Raw genomic sequence first — 27,956 nt, forward strand, 5'->3', positions numbered from 1 at the left:
AACATATTTTTAAGACTGCTGTGTGCCTGAAGTTACGCGTTTGCGTCAACAGCTATGGGATCTCGGGTGAAAGATTTCTGAAGCATCTTTATTATAAATTTCGTGTACTTAGACATTTTTAATATCCTATCAAAATGATATAAATATTGCACACAGTATGCAAACCTAACTTTTGTTTTTCTTGCTAGAAGAAGTCTCATTCAAGGATGTAAATGATGTAGAGACATGTAAATGAATGGTGCATTTGATTAAAAAAAACCTGATGAACTTTAGATCCACTTATAAACTCATATAATATAAGGTATGAATGTGCAATATAGACTTTAGATGTGTCTTCAAACTATCCATTAATTATTGAAATGGATGCTCTTGATGTAAATTAAGCTCAATCTACAGTGTCTGTGACATGCTGTTAATTAAAAATTGGACTATATGTGGCTATGATTTATAAATGTTGTATTTAGAAACTGAATAAATTAAACTGCATTCATTTTGTGCGTTTCCCTGTAGTCTTCTATGTAATGAAAACATCCAAAAAGCCTCCATACTAGTTTTCTTTAAGTAGGTTAAAGCTGGTGGGGAAAAATGATCGTCACATTTTGCTGTAGAAAAAAAGTGTGTGGGTTTGGTGTGTGGCTTTAAAATTGAAGCTAGATCTGATCTATGTGCTGAGGATTACACTGGCAATCACCTCCACTGATTCAGCTGTGTCATGGTCAGAACAAAAAGCCTCCAACAAACCTCCGAAGCACAGTAGCGTAGTTCACACACTCTAAAGATTGTTCAGATAAAAGCATTTGTGTAGAGTTTTATATAAGATGAAATTTCAGTTTACAAGGATGTTTTATAAATGAGACTCGTGGGTTGGAGATATGTGACATAGATTTATGAGTGCGTAAGTGAGAGAGGGAGACAGAAAGACAGAGACAGCAAAAATGGGGAAATACAGGGTTGTAGAGCCGAGATAAGAGTCGTAACAGTAACTGGGGGCAGGGGTAATAGAAAAAACCTCAGAGAGCTTGAGCTAGACCCTTAAAACAGATTCGTGGAAAGAAAACTTGGAGGACAAGACAAGACAAGCATTCTACAGAGAGCTGGAGCTCACTTTGAAGACACTGTGCAGGAAAGCACTTGGCAGGTGTTGTGGAGATGTTTCCACCACATGCTTTGCTGCACTTCTGTTCTGCGACCCATGCCTCATTCTTTAAGCATACAAAGCTGCAGTGGTGAGGCAACCCATAAGGCTGTGCAGGTATGACCAGCTCTATCAAAATGTCTCCTCCTTTCTTCTGTAGAAAACAAAATTGGACATTTTTAATATGTCTATAATATGTGTATGTGCTCTTTTCCGTGCAATTACAATGAATTAGTTTCAAGATTCAAAATGAATGCAAAATACGGTGGCCATCTGTCTAGTTTTAGTCTGGTTTTTAAATTCCATTTCCATCTACAACCAATGTTAACACATTTCAAGTAACGCGAGTTACTTAGATATTCCCATTTAGTCACTGAAAGCTCTCCTGTCTGTGTTGAGAGAAATTGGGAGTGTGTGAAAGGGCCTTTACAGTTGCCAAAAATATAACTTTTGGGTTTTTGTTTATTAAAAATGAATAACCAAGCTCAGCACAGGTGACAAAAACTAACGCACAATTAAACATAGTGCATTACTTTCCATAAAAAGTAACTAAGTAACACAGTTACTTTTTTAATGGAGTAATGCAATATTATAATGCATTACTTTTAAAAGTAACTTTCCCCAACACCACCCCAGCCTTGAACGGGGGCGCTCCTTTTCCCTTCTTTTAAGATAATCACTGTAATACTTTATCCAATGATATACAATTAATAAAAATAAAACATGCTAAGTTTAAGTTAGTATTAAATGACATACATTTTAGATACATTATTGTCAATGTCGTTTATTTTTTGCACTAAAATAGTTCCAAACAGCATAACGTTTGCATCTCTGATCAGCATAGTGGTTTTGTTGTTGAACGATTTAGTGACCCATTCATAAAGTCACTTGCTTCGTTCCAGAATGAATCAGCCTTTTAAAAAATGTTTTATTAATGTGTAAATGAATCAGTGACTCCCTTATTAAAAGTCTTTTCTACCTACTGGTGGTTTTATTTTCGTATTTGAGCTATAATTTAATTCATTTAATTAATCTATCATTTAAATCATCTGCATGCCGCTTCAGATGTAGCTTCTCTGCCACCTTTGCAGTACAAAGATGGATTTTGTCTGATTTTATTTGATTAAGACAGTTAAGAGACAGTTAAGAGAAGCTGATTATTAGACCTAAGTGCTCTTTGAGGAGAGTAAGGAATCAGAGGGTCACTGATATATTTAGGTGCAAGGCCAGATAAAGCCTTGTACACAAAGGCAGCTATTTTAAAATAAATTCTAAACTTTACAGGAAGCCAATGTAAACATGCTAGAATTGGAAAAATGTGATCCCTCTTTTTTGTTCCAGTAAGCAGCCTGTCAGGATCCTGGACTGTTTTGTTGTGTTTTTGCTCCTCATGTGTTCCCTGTGACCCAGTTTCTCCCCAGTCTGATTGTTTTAATTTGCTCCAGGTGTGTCTCATCGTCTTCCCCTATTACCCAGTGTTTATAAGCCCCAGTCCTTTCAGTTAGTGTTTTGTCGGATCTTGAACGTCATTCCTAGTGTTTCCTGTGCCTCCCATGCTCCCAGTTGGATTATTAAAGACTCGTTTGTGAATTCCTCGTCTCCTTGTTCCGTGCTTCCTGAGAAGTGTGACAGAAGATCCGACCGAAACCGTTACCTCCGTTTGTACCCTCCGTTTTGTTTTCTGTTTTCCCTCAGTGTTTTTCTTTCCGTTGTGTTTCCCTTATGGATCCCTTCGTCCGGCCCGAATTCCTCCTCCTCCTGCTAGAGCAGGGGGACAGATCTCTCGAGGGCCATACAAGACTGTTCCTGATGTTAGCTAACGCCACCAGGATGACGTGCTGGTACAAACTCGCTGGCACAACTTCAACATTTGATAAAGAATTATTAATGATGGCTGTTACGGCCGGACGCAAGGTTGCAAACACTTCCTTAAAAAGATGAGCTGGGATGACATCAGATTCCCAGCTGGACGATTTAACCTTGAAAACAATATCAGCAAGCTGTACGGAGGAGATAGGATGAAAACAAGTTAACACATCTGTTGGTAAACAGCTTAATGGAGGATCAAACGTTGATGGCTTAATAGAAGCCTTAATATCCAGTACTTCGTTATCAAAAAATTTTAAAACGTTCTGACAGGTTTCCCGAGATGGATCAAGAGAAAGGGCAGTTAAAGGGTTCAATATCAAATCGATAGTCTTAAACAGCATCCTCGGTCGGTTCGCATTTTCATTAATACGCTTGGAAAGGAATTCAGACCACCCCCTTAACTGACTTTTGGTAGCTAGATAGGCATGCCATCAGACACTCATAAGAGACTTGAAGTTTGTCTCTTTTCCATTTTCTATCTGCCTTACGACACTCCTGTCTAAGACCACGGGTATTGTCATTTAACCAAGGCTGAGTGGTGCCCTTTCCCTTCACTTTCCTTGGCTTAAGGGGAGCAACATAATCTATGGAGATGGACCAGGAATTAGTATAAACCTCCACCATCTCTTCAGTGTCTAAATTGTTGAAAAGTCGGTAGCCACAAAGTTTGCTTGATAGTGCTCTGCAAATAAGCTGGCAGTGGATGGCTGAATAAAACGAGAGTGGTTTACAGACTGAGAGCAAGTGTCCCAACTTATGAGAAGGGCTAGAAACAAATTGTGACAGATTCAATGAGGCATAAAAACGTTTTCACCAGAGGTTTAGATGGACAGCAAAGGTGGATATTAAATTCTCCTAGAATCAACAGTCTATCACAACGAGACACAATATTAGCAAGGAATTCAGATAATTGTTGAATAAAGTCCTTGTTGAATTTCGGAGGCCTGTAAACCAGAGCACATAATACAGGGCCCCCTATGTCGATTCTCATTAACTGTACCTCAAAGCTAGAGTACACATCTGTATTTAATTTTGGGTTTTTAAAATTGCTTTTAAAAACAGTAGCAACACAATCCGGAGGAGCTAGTCCAAGAGATTATAAATCGCCCAGTTTCAGCCATATTTCAGTCACAAATAAAAAATCAAGCGAATTCGTGATGAAAAAGTCATTTAAAATGAAAGATTTGTTTGATAGAGACCTCACATTTATCAAGGCCATCCTCACCGTCTGCCGCACAGCACTTTCAGCATTAGGAGATAACAATTTAACTGAACAGAGATTTTGTGGATTTACAGACCGAGATTACGACTTTGACGAAGAACGACGTGATGAAATTACTGGAATATAGTCACGGGAGGCGAGCTGTGTGCCTTTACAAAAACTGCGTCGAGATCCTCGGTGGACATATCGAGGATGGCGCAGAATTTCCAGCCGAGTACAGAAGATCCCGGTACAAGCGAGTCGAACTTCATGCAGAACCTCACCGCAACCAGCGGCAGATCACCCAGCCGAGAGATGTTGATAGAGTTTAAATGTTAAAATAATTAAAAGATTGAGCCGGGAGCAGCGGCAGTCAGACACGCCAGTGTACACTCTAACCGGAAGTTCCAGAACAGTGAGAGCAGTATGTCCGAATTCACATTATTCTCAAAGCAGTATCCCAAAAAACACAAATGACCTTTTATTTCTAAAGTGTGCATCTGACAGACAATTTATACCCTATGAGGCCACAGGAGAGGATTTGTGAATGACAGTGAAGCGACGCCACATGACAGAGTCACATGACAATGACAGCATAAAGAATGCATGTCCAGATTTCATTCATACCATGCATATTTATACTACTGTATATTGAACATACTTTAATGCGATTCAGATGCAGCCCATAATAATGCTTCATTCAATGACCAAATCATCTTGACAGACCAATTTCCATTCACTTTTATCATATCGAAAAAAGCGTCAAAAATTGACATTTTGTGTTCCATGGATGAAAGAGGATGAGTGAGTGAATAAAGACAGATGATGTTGTAGCCTGTTTTCTGTGTACGTGATGTGGTGTCGCTTTCCTCCTCCAGAGAGTTGCACTGCCACAGTGCTGCAGTGATACATCCTGCAATAAGCAGGCCTGCCTCTGCATCTGTACCTCTGACACACTGCATGGAAAGCCCTGGAGGGGCAGCTGGCCGGAGAGAATAATTAAATAGATGGTGGGAAAAGCATACTGCATGGGCATCCAGATCGATCCAGAGAGTCCCTGCTCTGTTTGCATCGCTCGGGTTCCCATTGCTGGGCACACATCAAGTTTTTTTATTAAAGGGATGAAAGCCAATTAGGCCTCACGGCAGCCTGGCTCCAGCCACCACAGACTGCACCATGGGATTGATTCATTCTGATCTGGGATGTTTAGAAAGAAAACTCAGCATTAGTATGCACAGAAGAGGATGACGAATTCCCAAACGCCATCACAACTTAAAGCCTACAGACTCTAGAGGTTTTCCAAACCGGCAGGGACATGACTGGACTGGAAGATTGTCTACACACAAAAGCAGTCAGGTTACTTCGAGAAAAATCATTTTAACTGAAATATTGTGAAATACGGCGTATAACTGCACTGGTCTCTCTTGAGAATCGGGACATAATTGCTTCTGGGATTGGAGAGGTTTTGTTGTTGTTGTTGCTGGAGCAAATTGTATCCATCCAATATCCATTATAAGAGGCTGCCCCAACAAAACTCCTGTTCTTGGGACACGTAATCAGTCATGCACTGTGGCCTCAGATATCAATTCTAATCTATGCATTCATAAAGAGATAATTCGAGCGATAGCTATAACCAAACATCGCCATATGTTGCTGTATTTCTAGTCGGGATATAACGAACCGCTACATATGCACATCATTTGCATTTTAAATTCTCAAAGGCTGCTGTAAGGAGGTTGCCTATTGTGGTTTGCATCCAAGATGAAACTCTAGAACTTAAGCGTGTGGGTGTATCGGCTAAATGAGTTCATCTGAAAGTGTTGCAATGAAAGTGCATTGTGTTATGGTGCAGTCAGGCGTTATTTACGTTGACTTTGATCTGCACTGACAAACAGGGTGTTGACAGCATTAATTGCGCTGATGGGGCCTCTCCGGACAGGCTTTTTGCAGCTCTCCTCTGTGGTGCTTAATTTTATTGTCCTCGGTACTTTGATGTTTCATTTGTCAGATGAGAAGAAGACTCAATCAGTCTCTTTATTTCAGAAGTAAACGACACACATGCGTTTGTTCTGTATTTTCTGAATCTTTCTCTCTTGACTCAGATTTCATACTCTACCTCTCAATTTGGGCTCTGACGTCTGACAGATCCAACAGTCCTGTGATAACATCAGTTTCAGAGTTGTCATGGCGACCCGTTGAACCACTCAGAGAGATGTTTGATCTGAGGAAGCTGGTGCTTTTGTTGGAGACCATAGGAGTTTTGCAGGATTTTTTATCATTGTATTTAGCATTTTAAATTTCAGTTTTAATGTAAAAAGGATATTGTCACATTAAAAATATGTAAAAAGCTAATTTTTACGCTGCTCCTGTTGCTCAGATGACTCGGTGTTTGAGTTCTTCTCTATGTTGCTTCCATGCCTCTGACTGGATGGAGTCATGTGACTACACACGATGTAGTATGTTTTAAGAAGAAAGTCAGGGTTGGTAATTCGGGCTGCCGCCGCAGGTAGTTTTTTTAGTCCATTTTTAAATAAAGCAATCACCTCCAACCCCTGAACACTATTTTGATGGAGCTGAAAACTGCAGGAAAAATGCAATTGGACTAGTTTTAGTCTAGATTTGATAACAAACAGGCTTATTTTGTTTGGCTGACCTGGCAACCCTGGGGAAAGTATTAACAGGATAAAAAAAGACTAATTAACCAACATAGGAAAATTATTTTGTTTAGATATTAATCATCAAGCCCTAATTTCAAGTCAACATGACATTAAAATGGACCCTGTTTGCCTTGTTAATATACAGTAAGACATGAACTTACTGTGAATGGTTCATCAGTGTACATTGTTCATAAACAATGTTTCTTTTTAAGTAAGTTTGCAGTCTGTAACTGACAAAATCGAAATGAGCGAGGACATCATAAATCCATCTTCCAAACCATGTTATTGGCTTAACCTGAATCACTACAGTAAACCGTTAGTCATTATTTATATTTTAGAGCTGTTGCGACAGATTTTGCAAGGAGACTGCATACTTCTGTCATTTGTCATTTTGTCAAGCCAAAAACAACAGTGGCATATAAGACATTTTTTAGATTTCCAGAACATTTTTCAGAATTGTTTATTTATCCTCAAACCATCAGATTCATCTGTTCGGAACAGTGGAGCCAAAGTCCAACTCACATTTGGCCAACCGGGCCAAAATCTACAGTTTAGCTTTAATCCAAATATTAAACACCTATAAAATGACTTTAGCATGTTAACTTTTTGGCTAATGCTAACTAATATGCAGAAACCTATGTAGGCATTGTTTTGTAAAATCTTGCCAATTATTAAGGTAGTATTTTATTGTTTATGGAAATAACACCAATTCTTCTAACAATTAGATTATTAGCTCTCCATGCCCTGGTAAATAACTGCTGTAAAAGTAGACATTTGACTTCAAACTAAGGACTTCTATAAAACAGTAGCATTAGCATTCTGTTCATTTCCATTAACATTCCCGTATATGTAAATGGCATTGCAGTACGCCTTAATTAAAAGAATGCAGTTTGAATCTTTGCTCATGGCAGCTCATGGACGCTCAGTACACTAGGTAATGAAAATTGTGTTTCATTCCCTAGGATGTCACATTACAAAATTAAAATACGTTGCAAATACTTTTAACATTATCTTTAAATATAAAAATTTAAATATATTCTGATGGGCTGTGAATGTGTTATACGTTGCAGCATTATGGACTTGTTAGGTCCCTCCTGGTTCAGTCTCAGCGCTAGGTTCTGATGTTTATAGCTTCAATATATAGTTGTCGATGTTTCACACTGTCTTGTCTTCCTGTCTCATGCTGCTTAACAATTCCGTTTGTTCCAACAACTGATTTTCCAGCTGTGGCAGAACTCTCTCATAATGTGTGTCAGGACCCATGTCAAATTATCCCATGTTTCTACTGAGCGCTGATACAACGCGTTCCCAGTTTGGGTTGTAACAAGCTCAGAACACTTTTAGAGTGCTTTAATTTCTTCTATTTTACATTTCTCCAACATCTTGACGTCTACAACCAGTAGTGAACAAAACCTCAGCACAATGGAGCAGAACATTTATATTTCATGCAAAAGCACAGGTGTAATACATGCTAGTGATGCGGACAGTCTTTCGGACACTTTGAATCACCAGTTTGTTTTCGTAATCACACAATGACATCACATATATGCAATTTTTCATCATTAAAGCATGCAATGATGTGAAACGCAGATTTACATGTCTAGAGCATATGAAGTGAATCGACTTAATCAACTATCTTTTTACGTAAACCATAAAAATCTTCTATTTTGCCCCCTCATTTAAGTAATTTGAGTCCAGACTATTTTCTCAGTTCAGTGTCCTGGTGACTCTGTTGTAACTATTAACTGACTCTTGACTCGAGAACCATTATAAGTGTTATATTTCCAATACACTTTATTTGTTATGCTCTGCAACAAAAGACATCAGAGACATACATTTTGCCTCCTTGAAACCCATATCGGACATGTCTGTGCTGCACTCGGTCCATTGTACTTGGACTAAATGGACAACATGGGTTATTGGCTAATTTTGAGTCTGAGTGATTGTCAGGCACATCCAAAAATGAGCTTTGATTGAATGACTTGTAGATCTGTGCTGACTTAAACCATAAACTCTTTCAAAATAAAGTTCAAAATAAAGATTCGTTCACAAAGCAGACATGGCTAGCACACGCATTGACACATGGAAATAAAACATCTGAACAGAAGGAAACAGGGTAGAAAATGTAGAGAAAGACTTGGAGACCCAACAGACAGGGGGCCGAAGGTGACCGTTATTCAGAAGGTATCGTAATCAGCGCTATATTACAACCCTCCACCGCCCCACTCAGGGTCAAATCACTGCCCCCACCCCATAAATAGAGCTCCATCTCTGAGATATCACCGGTCTTTCCCTCAACAGCTTCTCTTTCAGCCAGCTGGCCTGAACAGTGGACATTATCTCCAGCTCAGGGACTAAAATAGGCTAAAGCCTCTTTGTCCTCTCTAACTTCGCTGCTCAGGTGGTGTTGAGCGGGGGGCTGGCAGTGCTGATTGGAGGCACTTTAAGGGCAGGAACGGGCATTCCCAGACGCCAGAGTGTGTGCTCTCTGTGGGGTGTATGTGTGTGTGTTAAAACTCCAGGGGAGTTGCACAGGAGGCCTCTGTTGGAGAGAAAAAAGGGGCAGGATATAGGCCTGTTTTATGTTGTATACCGCCCCCTGAGTGCAGATGACACATGCTGTTTGCCTAGCACCAGAAATTCACAAGAGAGTCCAGCATGTGTACTGACCAAGGCCATATCCATAGGCTCATATGAAATGGCAAACGCTTTGCTTAAAAAGTAGACGATAGTAGGCGGCTTCAGTTAGGGAAGGAGTGAAATAAGTGCAGTCAAGATGGACAGTTCTTACTTATGTGGATTTGTTGATGTTGTGCTTGTGATTTACACTTCTGTGGTTTGTCCATTTTTAGTTTAATAAAGACAATAAAAGACAAGACATCTTGTGAAATGAGAAAACGTCCCAGGTTACATATGTAACCATGGTTCCCCGAAGGGAACGAGGCGCTACGTCGAAAACGCTATGGGAACGCCATAGCGTTTTTGACGCAGCTCGAGTTCCTGAAGGGGAACACTCATATCTATGGCGCTTATACCCCTGGCACTGACTCACTTCTTCAGTGTAGCCGGACTGCTGGAGTAACCTCAAAAATCAGCTGGCAAAAAATGACCTCAAAGTGGAAGTGGGGGATTTTTAATTGAGTTTATAATGGGAGTAAATTCTGGAGAGCGAGATTTGGTTACCAAATCCGAAGGGCTTGCAAAATAACATTATGAATACAAATTTCTTATGGTGTTTAACGATCTTCAGGAGCCCATTAAGCGCATAATATTTCAGTGTCGTTTTTTTGTTTATTTTGTGTCATTACTTGCACATTAGACATCTAGTTAATCATGGCTAATTACATGACTCGCTCCCTGAAGGGAACTTTACAGAGACTAAAAGCAGCAGAAAAATGCAATTTTAAAAGGAAGTAAACAGTGGGAGCAAAACATGGCCTCCCACAGATCGTTTCAACTGTCTATATCACAAGTATTATCACACCTAGCCCCCGCATTCACACTTACATATACAGAACTCCACAAAAACATAACGAAAGACGTGATGTCCAGAGATTGTGGGTGTGTTTGCTGTCAGCTATTCTGAAGTTAATGTGTCACATTTATACTAAGGTCAATGTTTAGAACATTTTAATAACACGTTCCCTCCAGTGAAATCAGCAGTTGTCAATAGCTCTTGTATGCAAAATAGGCCTACTCTCAAAAAGAAATGTCACTCTGTACTGACATATAGTCATTCACCACCAAAACACTGTTCTCTAAATACTTTTCGGAAGATTACATAAAGGCTTCTTTTGGATCTCTTGTACTACATTTTGCAGAACTTTTGTGCTTGTTCACAAAACTGTTGATGGAAATAATATGAGGTGAGAGCAAAAACTATTTCAGTGCTTCTATGACTGAACCCAAAGAAATGCAAAACCTTTGCGAGGAAATGCCAATTTTTGGGGAAACGCAAAACCTTTGTGATTGAATACAAAAGCATTAAAATAATTCTTTATATTATATAAAAGATAATAGGTGGATCGATAGTATGAATGAATTTGGACATACTACATCCCACATGTTGTTACTTGCGCATGACCTACCACTATCAGTTGCGTCGTTTCATTTATAGATGTATATACGTAGATGCCTCATTAGAGGCTGTTTCTTCGGGCCGCTGTATGAAAGGTCATTGAAACAGTTATTGATTGGAAAACTGACACTTTGACCATTCCAAGATGGCGGACATGTCGACATGTCTGGAGCGGTTGAATGTGGAATCTACTTATACATATCTATAGTTCCATTGCCATTTACAATGCATCTTCCATGGCCTCATGGGATAGTAAAGTGTCCATTGTAGGTGCGCTGCAGAATCTCATTGGAAGTATTTGGTCATCCAGGTACTTTAATGTTTACTGATTTGATTACTTTGAATTTGGACATACTGCGTACTGTTTTCGTTTACTATATAATATAGAAGAAGGCATATTCAGACTCAGAGTAAGTTAAAACACAAGAAAAACAAATGTCAACTTTGACTATTTTTGCTTCAGTAATATAATGTGATGTAAAATGATCGCTGAGCTTAATTTGATGCAAATGAATCTGTCCAGGGATTCCAGAAGTCTAGACTGCATCATCATCTAAATAAAGATGCTTTTAGGTGGTCCCTAGATGGTAATTCACACCCCTCAAACACATCATGTGTCAGCTCCCCTTGAGGGTTTCCTTTATTCAGAGATCCTGCTGTCAAATTGATACATCAATCAAGAAATTGTAAAATATATTACATCATCTCCTCTAATCCAGCTTGAGAAAACGGGTTTGCCTGCAGCTAAATCTAGAAGACATCAAAGCTTTGTTGCTTTAAGATGTAGAAGACCGATTTGGGATGGTGACAGGCTTCATTATCGTATATGTCTTTTGTTTATTGGTTTTGAGATGCAGATGTTTAATCAGATAACCTATTGACTGCGGTGAAAAATGAGTGGTACTTCAGTAAAGTAATGATTTAACAATATATTGATTCAAAAAATAAATTGACCAATAAATGCTTGAATTTTAAACAGTTTAATTTATTTTTCAATGTAAAAGTTGAATTTAAAAATGCTTATTATATCATTACAAGTCAAGTAAATATATAAAAAAAGTTTTAACATATCTATTTATTAGTCATTTTGAAAGTACAGCCAACCTGTCACATTTAACTACATTTTTTTAAATATTTGTTTAGTTATGAATATTTTAGCGTCACATTTATATTGCATTTAACATATTAAAATAGCAAATTAAATATCAAATTAAAAATTAATTAAAGTTTTAACTTTGTCTATTTATTATTCAATCTGAAAAATGATTTGTTAATTTACATTACATTATTATTTTTTTAATTAATACATTTCTAGTTGATTCTAGTATTTTATTTTTAAATGGCATTTCTGGGCCTCCATTGATTTCTCTAAAATAGCCTGGTAAATATGAAGCTGTTATACTTAAAATGGCTTTAAAGGAGATACCAAAGATGACAATCGCATATGCAGACTGATATCTAAAAGTCCATAGATATCACGATCAGTTACTGCTGTTCAAACTTTCTTCGACAAGCGAATGCGATGGAACCGGTTTTCTGGTTTGGTCAAGTGATCTTCGACAAAAAAAACAAACAAAAAAAAACAATTCTGTTTTTTTGTGATTAACAAATTCAAAATATCTCCATATCACTCAAGCAAGGCTCATTGGAAATACACACTTGTGCCAATGTTTCTGCAACACCATACCTTACTGCTTGTTTCTCAGCAGTTTCGAAGTGAATTTGTCCAGTAAGTGGCACTAAAACATGTGTTCAATATGTGTCTGTGGCCATATTTTATTATGTTGGTACAGGCATGCATTGCGGTGGTTCAGAATTCAAATGTCTGGGGAGTGTCGCTAAAAGTTTAATGCTCTATTGTGTTGGAAAATGACATACCTTCTACACCAAATTCAACCCTAAACCTAGATAGTGTAAATAAAAGCAGAAGTGATTTAAAAATACATTTGCTGGATGACAGAGTTGATGCTTCTTTGGCCGCTCTTCCATTATATTTCAAGTGTCAGTGCCTGCTTTTTCACAGACAGACACACACACACAGGACTGTGACTCCAGGGCATTGATTTACTGAGTGGCGAGCGCTGTTTTTTTAGTGATCAAAGCCTTCGAGTTCATAGTGATCAGAGTTTGATGCCAGAGAGAGAGAGAAAGAGAAAGTGACATAGACAGAGAGAGACACAGTGAGAAAGAGAGAGAGAAATATGGAAGGAGAAGACTGATGAGATGAAATATGTGAAATCAAGCAGAAGGTTGCAGAAAATAGAGCTGGCATCTTCTCCAGAGCAGTCGGTATGTTCTCTCTTGTGGGAAGAAGCCTGTAGACCGCTTCCTTTATAGTCTTTCTGCTGTGCCTGACGATTCTGGTGGCAAAGCAAAACTGCCACCTCACAACACTCTACTACTCTCATGTACGAACCCTCTCGGGATTCGATAACAGCCAGTCGTCTGTTTCCAATGCCATCTCACAGGTTTGCATCACATTGCCACTTCAACATTCCCTCGCTGAAGTCAAGAATCGTTGCATTGTCCTGGAGCAAAGAGATGAGTGTGACTTTGTTAAAGGAATATTCAACGTTGTTTTCAAACCTAATGTTTGTGGACCACAGCTGTTGCATGCTGTCTCATTTCTCAGGTTGTGAAAAATGAATAAATACACAATAAAATACACATATAACAGATGCATGTGTATGGGCCCTATGAAATTATTGTTATTATTTTTTTATTCCGTTTTAATGGTTAAAATAAATTTTTGCAATCAAAAATCATGTTTAATTAATAAATAATTAATTTAATTAATGAATCTTTTAAAATGTGATCAAATGAAAATGTAACAATAATATTTTTTGAAAACCATTCCTAGCTTTTGCTTGCATCACAGTACTGAAACTACTTTAGTAAGGGTTATCAGTGACCTCCTACTTTTTGGTGATTTGAGCAATCATTCCATACTCTTATTACTCGATCTCAGCTCAGCTTTTGATACTGTCTGTCATTATTACTCATGCACCTTTCAGAGTTTGGCATGTCAGAAGCTGCGTTATCCTGGTTTTCCTCTTATACGGCAGACAGACAATACTATATCACCATGCATAACTATAAATTCCCCACTGTCTTACTCAAACGGTGTTGCACAAGGCTCAGTTCTCAGCCCATTATTGTTTATTATTTACATTATGGCTCTTGGACAAATTATTTGCCGCCATGGTTTTCAGTACCACTGCTATGCCGATGATATTCAGATATATAGTGCTTGCTGACCGGACACTATTCACGAGCCTGCATCACTATCGCCATGTATCAATGAGTTAAAGACCTGGCTAAACTCCAATTTTCTCAGTTTTAATTTGACTAAAAAATCTTACTCATCGGCCCTCAAACTCACAAAAAATTTAACTAATGCTCCCAGACTTGACCTTGAAGCTACATCAGTTACTCCATCTGCCACTGTCAAAAACTTAGGTATCATTCTTGACCCTTCACTGGCCTTAGATGCTTATATTAGTAAACTTAAGCTACGTTTTTCAACTTTTCCGTATTGCCAAAGTCTGGTCCTATGTCAGTTCAGAAGATGCTGAATCATTAGTACTTGCATTTATCACATCTCAATTACTGTAATTCTATTTTTTTCTGGACTACCAGTGTACTCTTTCTCCCATTTGCAATATATTCAAAACTCTGCTGTGAGAATGTTAACTTACATTAAATAGCCTGCTCATATCACTCCTATTTAATCTTCACTGGCTACCTGTGTTGTCTTATTTACAAATATCTTCTGCTTACCTTTATGTTACTCTATGGTCTTGCTCCTTCCTATCTGTCGAACTTACTTTCTCCTTTTATTCCCTCTTGACCACTTCGATTATCTGGAGGTGAGCTTCTTTGTGTACTGCGATTCCGTCTATCATCTATGGGAGGCAGGTCTTTCACTGTTTTGGCTCCTAAGCTTTGGAACTAATTGCCACTGTCTCTAAGGACAATATCCACACTGCATGAATTTAAGTCTAAACTCAAAGCCAATTTGTTTAACCAGTACTACCTGTCATAATGTGATTCTTCTTAAAAATGGTTATGTTTTTCTGTTTGTATTTGGTTGTTTGCACTACTATTGTGATATGCAACTGCAGTCGCTCATGTCTTGGACTTGGGCCAACTGTCCATTTAAGTGATTATGTATGAAATTATGGTTTGTTTGCTACTGTTACTGTGAACTACTGTTACTGTGAGTGGGAAGTTGTGGCCTAATGGTAAGAGAGTCGGACTCGTAAGGTTGCGGGTTCGAGTCTCGGGCCGGCAGGGATTGTAGGTGGAGGGAGTGAATGTACAGCGCTCTCTCCACCCTCAATACCACGACTGAGGTGCCCTTGAGCAAGGCACCGAACCCCCAACTGCTACCCGGGCGCCGCAGCATAAATGGCTGCCCACTGCTCCGGGTGTGTGTTCACGGTGTGTGTGTGTTCACTGCTGTGTATGTGCACGTTGGGTTAAATGGGTTAAATGCAGAGCACGAATTCTGAGTATGGGTCACCATACTTGGCAGTATGTCACTTCACTCACTTCACAAATTGTTGGGAGCTTGAGAAAGGCGCTATATAAATTAAACATTATTAATGTTATGATCATCTGAAACTGTTACTTTGTTACTTTTGTAAATGACCAATGATGCAAACTTCTGAAATATGATTTACTTTGGTAACTCATAACCAGATATTTCTCCACTTAGAAAAAGATAATTCTTAAAATTTCACTGCTGAAATAACATATTTTGCTAAAAAAATTCTTGTCAGTGCTTTAACTGACTTAAAAAACCAACATACATATCGAACTGTCGAATGGTCCATAATATACAAGGAACCCAGCCTGTTGTGTTAAAATGAGTCACCCAAGTAGTTAAGTTATTTTTAACCCAGCCATTTTTAGAGTGTACAAGTCCAACATTGCAAGTGTATTATTGTACATCTACAATACATGTGACAAAAACACAGAATGCAAGGTCAGTACAGGGATCTACAGTGTTCTCTCTGTTTATCATCACAACCATATAGACTGTATGTCGAAAATATATTATGTTGAATATCCTTTTTAGCCCAGGCTTTCCTTCACATTACCACAGAAAGGAAACTGTTCATTGATCTTTAAAGTCGCAAGAACCTGCTTAACCGTTATACCACTGTGATATAATCACACCATGTCACACTCAACAAAACAATAATTTCCATTGCCACAGTAACACAATCATGCTACTCCAGACGTGTCCAAGTAGCCCGTGCCCATCCACACAGCTCTCAGATAACCTTTCCGAAATGAATCAACATTTTTGATTAATCTTTAATGAATTCTCTGTTGACCTCAACAGCACATTTCTCAGGGTCACATAGTATCGAACTGGGATATATAAATTTCACTGTAGAAAGAAGGATTGACACGGAAAGAAGGAAACAAGTTGGAATGGTTCCCTGCTGTCGAGACACAGGGGGTTCAGAGCGATACTCATAACAGATCCAGCTTCATCTCACAGCTCTTAAAGGCTATAATTAAACCTCCAGGAGGATACCTCAGAGCCTGGAGAGAGAGAAAAGAACCTTTGCTGAGCTTTGGACAAGATATTCTGATTTTCAGTAGGTGTGATGACAAGGACATGAATAGAGTTTAATGATGGCACTTGCTGTCATAGAGTTAGCAATTAATGAAGAATGGCAGGTACTCATGCTGAGCCATCACTATGATATAGTATAGCTGTTCATCTTTGAGAGGATGCTACTTAAAAATGCATTTTACATGGTCTTGAGGGCTTGCATATTGCTAGATAAAATTAGCAAGAGGTTTATAGCAAAACAAGCAGAAGGTTTTGTTTGGTTATTTTCTGAAAAATCAACTGCTTTTTTGTGCAAGCCCTCGCAATGTCTTTCAACAAGCGTGACAGAGAAGATCAGGCTGATTATTTGCTCTTTGATATGCAGAGGACAATACTTAAAGTTAATTACATTTTGGGCTGTTTAAAAGTGGATGAGTAATTGAAATTAAACTCACCAAGCAAAGAACGTAATTTACGAAGATAATCATCCACACCTGCTTCATGCTTTTTCAACAAGCTTTTTGGACACAGGCAAAACGTTTCACACGTTATTATCAAAATTATTTAAATTCTCGATTGAAAGCTCCTTATTTCTCAAATTTGTTGAAATTGGAGATGGTGACACGTTTACATGTAAACTTGGTTAAGGTTGCGTTTATGACAGTGAGGGAGTGGGAGAGTGTGGTGTGATATAGAAAAGATCCTCAGATCCTCATGACTGTGTGACAAGTTCAATAAGTTTCTTAAAATATCAAATAATTTGTTGTCATGGCAAGGTAAAGTTATACCAGCTTGTAAAACATAATGCAGTGTGACTCATTTGTAAAAAAAAATTCCCCTCAATAGTCCAGTTAAGACATTCTTCTAACTATAAGTAACTTTATGTAACATTTCTTCTATAAGTACGTATAAGCAACTGCTCTCATTAGAGTATTAGTAGATTGTTAGGTTGTGGTTAGTGTTAGTAGAATAAAGGAATATTTACATTAGAACAACTAAAAAAAAAAGTTTTTAAGTTCTAATTTTGAAAGTTTCGCATACAGATGACAACGTTGTCAAAACAATCCGTTCATACAGAATCTGTGAAAATAGCTAAAAACGCTGTTTTATGGTTGTCAAGTACTCACGCTATAGACTGAACACATATTATGCACGTGCACCATTTGACAGTTTGCACAAATTCACATTTCTGTAGTTTACACAGAGACAATAATAGTATAGTTTTCAAAAACTTGCACTTTGAAACCCCTTCTCAAAAGTGCAGCTTTATATATATATTGTGGCGGGAGGAGCAAACGACAGACACAGTGGGTGTGGCGTCAGGCCTCGGAGAGGTTTTTCTTAAACAAAATAATCAAAGAAAGTGTCCAAAAGGGGGTAAAAGTGTCCAAAATAAACAGGGGATCTGGTGTCCTCGTCGTGCTGCGGGGTTCGTGAAGGGAGGCAGTGTTCGGAAGGGAAGGGTCCAGGTAAGGGGCGGAGTCCGGTGGCGGCACGCGCTCCCCTCTCGGGGCCGGGGCGCGAGTGGCGGCGGCTTCTCCTGAGTGGCTTCATCCAACGTCCGGCCAACGGCACTTCCGGGGGATTCGACGGCCCGGCATCCTGGCCCGTCAGCCGTCTCACGGGTGCTCGGCTCTATCCGGACTGCGGGTCCGGCAGCTCGCGTCTTTGGCGGTGCGGGAATCCTCTCAACGCTCCCTTCCTGGACCCACGAGGACACCAGCGTGCATGCACGGGGAAGAGACCGGTCTCCCGAGGAGAGGCGCGCTCGGCATTTAAACAGCGGCGGTGATGAGGCTCTATTCACATCAGGTGTGCCTCATCACACGCTGCCAGCCCTGGCTGTTTCAGCGCCCCTCCTCTCTCACACACCCACTCCCGTCGGGAGCCTGGTGAAGGGCGGCGAATACGGGACGGGGTAGTGATGATGATAAGGGGGGAGGCAGCCGACTCGTCACAATATATATATATATATATATATATATATATATATATACTACTTGATTGCACCACATTACATGCTTAGAGTCATTTGATTGTAACTTTTCTCAAAAAATGGTATATGTTTTTCAACGCCATATTAAACCAACATGAATACAAAGAGTACATTTCTGAGCATTTATCACATTTTAAGCTCATTAATTCTTTTGCTTTGTTGTAATCATTCTGATTTGTCACTGACCCAGTTTTTGTATCTGGCAGTGGATCACATGAAGAGCACTCTCTACACTGGTGTTGGTAGTCAAATGCTCATTTGCATAAATTTTATCTCTGCTCAATTTTGTTTCATTGCCAACAGTTACTGTCGCTCATCTTGCCTCAAATCTTCAACTCTCATCGAAAATAAAAGACTTCTGGTAGCTTTTTTTTTTCCACATTTTTTTTTTTTTTTATCTATTAATATATCATATTTATCTATATATAATAATTGAATTAATTTACTCAATTCATTTATTTTGTTATTTTAATTTAATTAGAAAATTTGTTCTGCAAATTATAAAAAAATAAATAAAAATAAAAATAATTTACTCAACAAAAAGTACGAGTAGGAGAAATTGGGATTCACCTTTATTAACTATATAGTGTAAAATAAGCAATACATACAATTATAATAAAAATACGTTATATTACAATTCAGTTTATACTATAAAAAGATAAATAAGAAAACATAACCAAAAATTAAACACCCTAAAGTATTGAACGCGAGAGTCCATTTTTTTTTCTGCTGTCAGTTCCTGTATTCCTGATGGCTTAGGGCAACATGGTAATTATCGTCTGCAGTGGGCATAAACACAGTTGATTAAGGGAAATGAGAGGATTATGAGCAGGTTCCTGTAGATGAGGTGAAGCAGAAGCTTGTAGGGTGAGGGCCTTTCCTGGAGGCTGCTGAGAGAACCTATAATCACAGCTGCTTTGTTAGTGAGAGCAAAACCACACATTTCCCACTGATCATCTATTCTGCCTGAGTCCATCCTGAGTGTGTGTGTGCGTGCGGGTAATCCTCATAATAGAAATGCCATTTCTGATTTAGACGTTGAGATGTGATGACAGCCATGCCGATGGGAGTGAGGCACACAGCATATCAACAGAAGTGAAACTCTAGCGCTGGAATCAATATCTGTGTTCAGAGTTTACTGCAGCTGATCAAGTGTCCTCATATCTGGAGAGCAGCGTGTGCCTTCAGATCGCTTTTTAAAGAAAATCATTTGACTTTTATGCAGTAGTTTACTTCAAAATTCTCATATGTCATCATATGATTTGGAACGTAAAAGGAATTGGAAGATTTTCAAGCTAAATTGTAGTGTGTTCCTCACACAAATTTAGCATATGTTTTCAGAAGACTTGGAATATAGAGCACGAGTTTGGTTGTTTATCCCATCCCAAACCTCACTGTATGCAAGGACAGCAAGAACATTTTCCAAAATATCTGCTTATATGTTTCACAGAAAATAAAGTAATTTATAATGACATGCGAGTGATTAAATGATGACAGTATTTTAAATTCTGGATGAACTATCCCTTTAACTTTCAGGACAATCTCCACAGAGAATATAATGTTTATAAAACTGCTCTGACAGAGAGAAAACACCTTAGCAACAAAAGAATGCATTGTCTGATGGTATATATAATACTGTGGTACCTTGATATATAAGCTGGTAAAAACATATTGAACAAACTGAAGTAGATGCCCGTAAACCAAATGTACACATGATGGTTAATATGAGTCATTTGGTCATTGATCATGTGATTTTTGGTGTATGTCCTCACAATTATTACAATTACAATTGTTAAAACTGTTAAAAGTAAATTACAGTGTCATTATCCAATGTTTCATATTTCAGCGTCAGATTTTCACAGGTTTCGGTTTCAATGTTTTAAACTAAACCTATTCTTATTTTCATGCTTACAAGGTTAATATACTTGGTTGTTGAATTGATTGGAAAACAGCATTTTACATTTTTTATACTATTATTGTTTTTGTTAATATGTTGGATTTTTCATTTTATTTTAGTTTTTATTCTTGATATTATTTCACTTGTAGTTTAACTTATTGGTCCCACTTTATATTAGGTGGCCTTAACTACAATGCACTAACATTTAAATTAATAATTTGATACAGTGTACTTATTGTGTACATACATGTTTTTACATTGTACTTATTTTTTTAAAAATACCTATATGTAGTTACATCTGTAATTAATTTCTGTAATTACATTTGTAATTAAACTGTTGACCCATCCCTTACACCTTAACCCACCCTTAAACCTACCCATCCCACCAAACCTGTCCCTAACCTTACCCGTATCCCACCTCAATAGCAGCAAAAGTGTTTTGCAATCCAATATTACCACAATACGTACATTGTACTTATTTTTTGACGTAAGTACATAGTAGTTAAGGCCACCTAATATAAAGTATTACCAACTTATTTATTTCCAGTTAGTAATTTTAGTGCTTCATTTTAAACTTTTTTTCAGGAGTTACCTAAGCAACATTTGTAAATTCAAATGAATTGAAGAGTTCAGATGCAAAAGCCTCTAAGTGCCATCTGAAATTTTCTTCTAAAATTAGCATTTTTTTCAGGCTCCTATTTGTAGGTTCAGTAATTTTACTCTAAGTTGGGGCAGTCGTGGCCAAATGGATAGAGAGTTGGACTTGTAACCCGAAGGTTGCGGGTTCGAGTCTCAGGTCTGGCAGGGATTGTAGATGGGGGAGTGAAGAACCAACACGCTCTCCACCCTCAATACCACGACTGAGGTGAGACCCTTGAGCAAGGCACCAAACCCCCAACTGCTCCCTGGGTGCCGCAGCATTGGCTGCCCACTGCTCCTGGTGTATGTTCACTACTGTGTGTACACTTGGATGGGTTAAATGCAGAGCACAAATTCCGAATATGGGTCACCGTACTTGGCCACACACCACTTCCCTTTCCCTAATGGCAATGTATAGCTCCTTTTCTATGCAATTAAAGTGAAATAACTAAACATAAATGATAAAAATGCTCATTATTGAAGAAAATTTCAGACGGCACTTGGTTTTTGCATCTGAACTCTTCAATTGTTGTTAATTTTAGCATTAACATTTCCTTTTCTTTTCTTTGCTAAAGCTGCTCTGTGTCTTTTGAAACATATTGTTTCAGAAGACATAAGTTTACCTTACATGTTGAAAGTGAAATTTTGTTTCTGAGCAGCGATAACCCATGTAGTAGTTGAAATGACAAATGCGATGTTACTTAAGCGGGATTTAAATGTGAAAATCCCCTTAGTATTTTTGTAGCCTATAGTCAACATTTTTGAACCTTTATCCTGATATCTGCTTTTATGCAATTCTAATAAGCCAGTTTAAAGAATTTGTCAAAAAGCCTCTTCAGTAAAGCTTCATATGTCAATGTGTCACTGATAGCATTTAATCATGCTGTCAGAATTATACTGATCTTGTTTTTTTTTCTTTCTCAACAGGAATCTTTTAGACAGAGACACGTTCTCCAAATCTGATCCACGTGAGTACAACCATTGGAAGATGAAACTGAGCTATCGTCATTTTATACTCTTTCTGCATTAATTAGCGACCCCCACTCGTTTTCTCTGTAATCTCTTGTCTTTCGCCTCTCATCAAACATCAGTGTGATTCTGATGAGTTCTTCTCATCTACAACGCTCTGCATGGTTCCAATGAACCTGAATGAAACATGAACTCAAATGAGCAATGGTAGCAAGTTTCATAGAGACCCTTTGAAGAGAACTGACAGATTGAGCTGAAAAAGAGGGAGGGAGAAAAGAAAGAGGTGGATAGAATTTCAGCGTTTTAAATAAGTGAATCTCTCTCCTTTCTGGAAGAAATATCTCTTTACTTCTCATCTGCCAGAGTGGTAGATAAGGGATTATAATAAAGAAATAGTTCACCCCAAAAAATGTAAATTCAGCTCACCCTTACATTATTTCAGTATGATTTTCTTTCTTTGGTGAAACAGAAATGAGAAATGTTTAAGTACAGTATGTATTGAAATCATAATGAACATGCATATGGATCACAATGAAAGTGCTATATAGATACACATTATTAAATTTGCCAGTGGTGTTATATAAAAATAGAAATTAATAGTAAAAAAAAATTAATGTTACCACATTTTTTTTTTCATTTTTAATGTTTATTATTGAAATGATCTCAGCATTTGGCATTTCCAAATACTTCTATCTCAAATTTAACCGAATCATTATTAAAACAGTTACATTTCCCATCCCTATTGTTCATTAATGATGTCACTGATGCGTTCCATTTTAAAGCAATATATTTGAATGGACTCGTGCAGATTAGCACCTAAAGTAAACAGATTAGTATCTTTTGAAATTAGGGATGCACTGAAATTTAGGCAAACAAAAATATTCGGACAAAACAGTCATTTTTGGTTTCAGATAAAATGGTTTTGGAGGGCCATAGTCATTGAACCAGTGGCGCTTAATTAGCATTTCTCCGATGGTGCATTTTGACTGTGTCAGTGTCCATTGTCGGTGCTGGATTAACAATATCGATTTCTCATTTTTAATCGATAATCAGATAGATTCTTAAATCTCAAGACCAATCTTTTAGTATGTGCTGTTTTCTATTGATGCATGAACTTAAAGCTGCAGTCCGTAACTTTTTTGTGTTCAAAATGTACAAAATTTATATAATAAGCGAGTACATCATGAATCCATTTCCTTAAATGTGACTTGACAGATTGTAAGTTTAAGTGGTATGTGATTCAAACATCTCTTTCTCTTTATTACAAGTTATAGCAAGAAAGAAATATGATGAACTTTAGAACAACAATCATAACATTACATTTTACCTCAGAAAAGACATTCATTGTCCATAAACTCTATTCAACTAGTCAAGATAACTCTAGAAAGTAACATTGTGCTAAATATATGTAGTATATTACATATTAATTACATTTGACTTAATTATCATTATTTAATATTTGTATATTTTTGTCATTTTATTACAGCTTCTATTTCAGTGTTTATATCCCAGCAACAAATTAGAAGTAGAAACATAATTCTGTTATTTAAAAAAATATATACTTATGTGCAGTTTAAATGCATGTACAATTCAATTTAGTTTTTTTGGCCAAGTGCATCCTTAATTTTTAGTTTTGGTTTCTGTTTCGCCCAGAATTTTCATATTTGCATTGCTATTTGAAAGGGTATCGCCCCAATCACAGTTTCACCTTTTTTTGAGAGTGTAGCACTAATTTTTGCTGTTTTTGTCCCTTTTCACAGTGTGTGTCTTGTACACTCAGGGTGTGGAGACCAAGCAGTGGAGAGAGGTGAGTGTGCACACACTCTCTCACACACACATCATGAATGTTCCCAGCTTTCATTGCTATGGTTTCATCTCTGGTGTTGATGTCCAATCAGGCGTGTCGGCTCTCCCTGCAGCAGCATGCAGTCAAAACGCTGTCTGTTCTTCTTCTGTACGCCATCAAAACACATCCAGCATCTTATCACTAACAAGCAACACCCAGTGCCTGCACAACAGCTCTCTGTTCTGTCTCGTCCTGCTGTACTGAGCGAGTGTTGTTTTTCCAACGGTGTCTTTATAACGATGAGTCAGTTTCTGTAGTTTCCAATTTGAGGTTATGAACCAGAAGAGTACTGTCCTGCTGGGTGGTGCAGTAATCTGCTTTGGTGTTTTTCTCATAGGTTAATGGTAAGATCTGCTACATGTTTTCTCAATTTACCCTCTAAATGTTATTATAAGTATGATAAACACTATCTTTAATAGCATTAAAAGACCAAGTGGTGCAACTCCTCTATTGCAAAAATGTACCTATAAATGTAATTCACTGCAGTTTTTAGCTGAAATGAACACTAGAGGTAATAAAACACCAACAATTTTTATTAATTTTCATTCAAATAATTATCTGGGCAGATTATAACCTCACAACAGTATAACCATAGTGTATGAGTTGTAAACTAATACATTTTGATGTTTGCCTCAAATAACCAGCTCCATATGTACACTGTAAAAAAATTCTGTAAAATTTACGGTAAAAAACTGGCAAACTTAAAAAACGTTTTAGGTTTTACGGTTTTAACTTAAATTTACAGTTAAATACCGTAATTTCTTTAACTGTTATAATCTTAATAGACCAACCTATTAAAGTACTGAAATCTGTTTTGTTCCTTTGAAATGCACTGATAACCACCAAATGCAGGTGATGATGAGAAAGTCACATGATGAACCAAAGCCCATCACAAGCAAGTTTCAAACAATAGCATATACAAAAGGTGCACAGTGTCATTCACACAAGCACTAAACACCATCATGGTGAGACTCATTAAACTGAAATATGCTATAAACATTAATTTAACAACATTAGATGTAACATACAACTCTAATAAACATAACTGATAAGACAAAACTAAGAAGAAACATAGTTATTTCAAAGAAAAAAACGTCAAATTCAAACAGAATTTGAAATGGTACGCAGGGAATTCTGGGAACGTTAGTTTACGTTTTTTTCCCTGTAAATTTTACAGGAACTTTCCGTTAACCATGTAACAGGTTTTTACCGTAGCATTTTCACAGTTTTATACCGTTAAAATCACGATCATTTTTTACAGTGTACAGATTTTCTGCTGTAGTAAACTTGCTCGGTTACTCACCTGGTACAGCTATGCACTTGCGATACAAAGCACTCGCATCCTGCGAAACAACAGCCATGATTAAAGAGCTCAGACTTATAGAGCCGAGATGAAATGGCATGGTTGCTTCAGAAAACTTGTTTTTAGGTTATGTTTGCTTATGATTATACTATCTGCTAGGTTTATGGTAGGGTTTAGTGCTATGTTATTATTAAATGCACTAGAACATTAACCTTTTAGTGGCATTTCATTTTCTTAACTGCTGTGAATATCCGACAACGTTGCTATTCACGTTCATCTGTTTTAGCCCCACTCACTAAGCCCTCACTCCACTCACTTTTTCGTTATTGTGATATGTAAATGAGCCGATTCCATGCATTAAAGCACTCATGTATCCGTATAATTGACTTTCTTCTGTGGAAACACAAAAGAAGATATTTTGAAGAATGTTCACACTGTTCTTAATGATAAGAAATGTACTATAAAAGTGGTCCATATGATTCATACTCTATATTTCAAGTCTTCTGAAGTCATGTGATATTTTTGAGTAAAACATCTAGGTGTCAAAATACGTGTCAACAATGCCAAAAGTTTAAATTTCAAATCTTCTGATGAAAATACAGTATAACACATTACAAATCATATGGACCACTTTTATATCAATAAGTCAATAAAGGTCTTGATCCACATGTGTCATGTGTGGGTTTCAGTTTAGTTCCTGTTTGTCCATATTTGGTCGGTTTCCTGTGATTAGTTAATCATCGTTTATTCCATTCACCTGTTTTGTATTAATCATCTTGTTTGCTCCTTTGTTTCCGTTCCTTTTATAAGTCCTCACTTCTCCTCTTACTTTTGTCTTGGTTTAATGTTTTATAATTTTCAATGTGTGTTGAAACCTATTAAATACTCCTTTACGTCTACTCCTGTCTTTGTGCGCTTACCTCTACAACCACGCACCGTTACAACATGAGTGTGCAGAACTTACATAATGCTTTTCGTTTAAAGTTAGAGACTTAGTACATGCTGAAACAGAGAGTAACATTTTGTAGTCAGATAATCAAAACTTCTGTATGAACTTCAATGTAACTGCAACTGAGTAAGAAATCAGGAGTTTTGCAGTCTGAATTTCAGATCTGATATGAAATAAAAACAAACAGACACACACCTCACAAAAATGTCAAATACAACCACAAAAGTTTTGTATTAAAAAATGAATTTTCTTATCCAGTGGCAGACGATTTGGCCCTGTCCCCTGACTGTTAGATATAAAACTGAGAGCTGAGGGCTGCCTCATACACCTGCAGAATATTTGTAGGTTTTCGCGTAGGCGATGACAGCTCACCATAGCAATAAATCCTGGCATGCTTAATTTCTCAACTGTCTATTTTTATAAGCACTCTGCTCGTATTCAGTGTGAATAACACAAGAGACTGTCATTAAAGAAGTTAAGCGATCTGAATGAAAGGTTATTATTTGGGATTTTGTTTAGAAAGCTTTCATTTATATTTTATGGTATGTTATGGAACATTCAGTAATAACATGAAGGACGTAATCTACATGTTATTGTGTTAGAGTTCAGTCTTGGGTTATGACGGAGAGGCACTTTTGCCTTTTAACACAGTAATACAAATACATTTGAACAACAGGAGATGATTAGTGCCGGTTCTGCTCACTGTGACTGCATCTCTCAGTATATTACACAAATACACTGTGGTGCTCCACTGTTCTGTCAAGCATGGTCTCCTCAATTCATTTCTGTGAGTGTCTTGCCTGGTTTCCTGTATTGAAAAGGGGTTTTGGGCCTTTTTATTATATAAGCTTCAATGCTTTCATGACATCCTGCCCACTGTCCATGCAATCTCTGCGCAAGAGCTTGCTTTCTGACAGAACCGTCACCTCAGGTTGTAAAGTTCTGGAAGAGAATTTACTGTTTGGATTTCACAACAGTAGTGTAAGTGTCAAAGATTTTAGCTGTTGCATCTATTGTACAATTAAAAGTACAATACAATTTAAAAAAAAAAATGTCAAAATTTTGATTTGGGCTAATTTAATAGAATTATTATTATTATTAACTTTTAAAAATACATGTACCCAGATAAAGAACCAGATTTGAGTCTTTAATTTGGTATCAAGCGGCGACCCAGCAGTTTCCTATTTGATTATTTTACAAAAGTCACAAAATATACTTCAGATCAATTATTGTATACAACACAATGCATAACGACATACTGTAAATTAAATAAAAAAACTGGCCATAAAATGTGTAACAATTTAAACAGCACACGTGTAATTTACTAACCTATTACCACCACTGTCCTAGTCAACCTGGTTTTTACATTATTAACATGTAAAATAATAATTACATACAAAAGTTTATTACGTAAAAATAATTGTCCTTTATTGGCTTTATATGGACTAGAAAGAATAACAACATGGTGCATTAGTTAATAAATGTTTAATCTTTAACTTCAATGTACAAATTGGTCTTTGTCTTAAAATGTTACAGACTAGTCCTGCTGTTAGAACTGTTGAAAAATCCTATTTTATCAGACATGGTTTTGCTATTTTATTATGTAAATCTGTTGGATAATAATAACTTTTATTTAAAACTATCCTAAAATACAGTGCAACATTGCTGCTAGGTCATTTATAATAATAACACAAGGAGGACTTAAAGGAATAGTTAACCTAAAAATGAAAATGTGTTGAAAATTTACCAACGCTATCTCACGACCAATTCGTACGTATTTTACGAGGTGGCTAATTCGTACGAATTCATACGACCTCACTGGTACGATTTGTCTAAACCCCAGTG

At 37.4% G+C, this 27,956-nt stretch overlaps 1 protein-coding gene across 2 annotated transcripts in view; it reads left to right on the forward strand.

Annotated features, from left to right (window-relative positions):
* cpne5b (copine Vb) overlaps window positions 1-27,956 on the forward strand; it is a gene marked incomplete at its 3' end in the record, with an annotated part of 164,198 nt that overhangs the window by 13,195 nt on the left and 123,047 nt on the right. For both annotated transcript variants that reach the window (XM_079396420.1, XM_079396421.1), the window contains exons 2-3: window positions 21,972-22,012; window positions 23,774-23,820. In XM_079396420.1, coding sequence (XP_079252546.1) covers window positions 21,972-22,012; window positions 23,774-23,820 — 88 coding nt within the window. The remainder of the gene's footprint in view (window positions 1-21,971; window positions 22,013-23,773; window positions 23,821-27,956) is intronic.

The sequence above is a fragment of the Barbus barbus genome (genome assembly GCF_936440315.1).
Source record: "Barbus barbus genome assembly, chromosome: 37".
Taxonomy (NCBI): domain Eukaryota; kingdom Metazoa; phylum Chordata; class Actinopteri; order Cypriniformes; family Cyprinidae; genus Barbus; species Barbus barbus.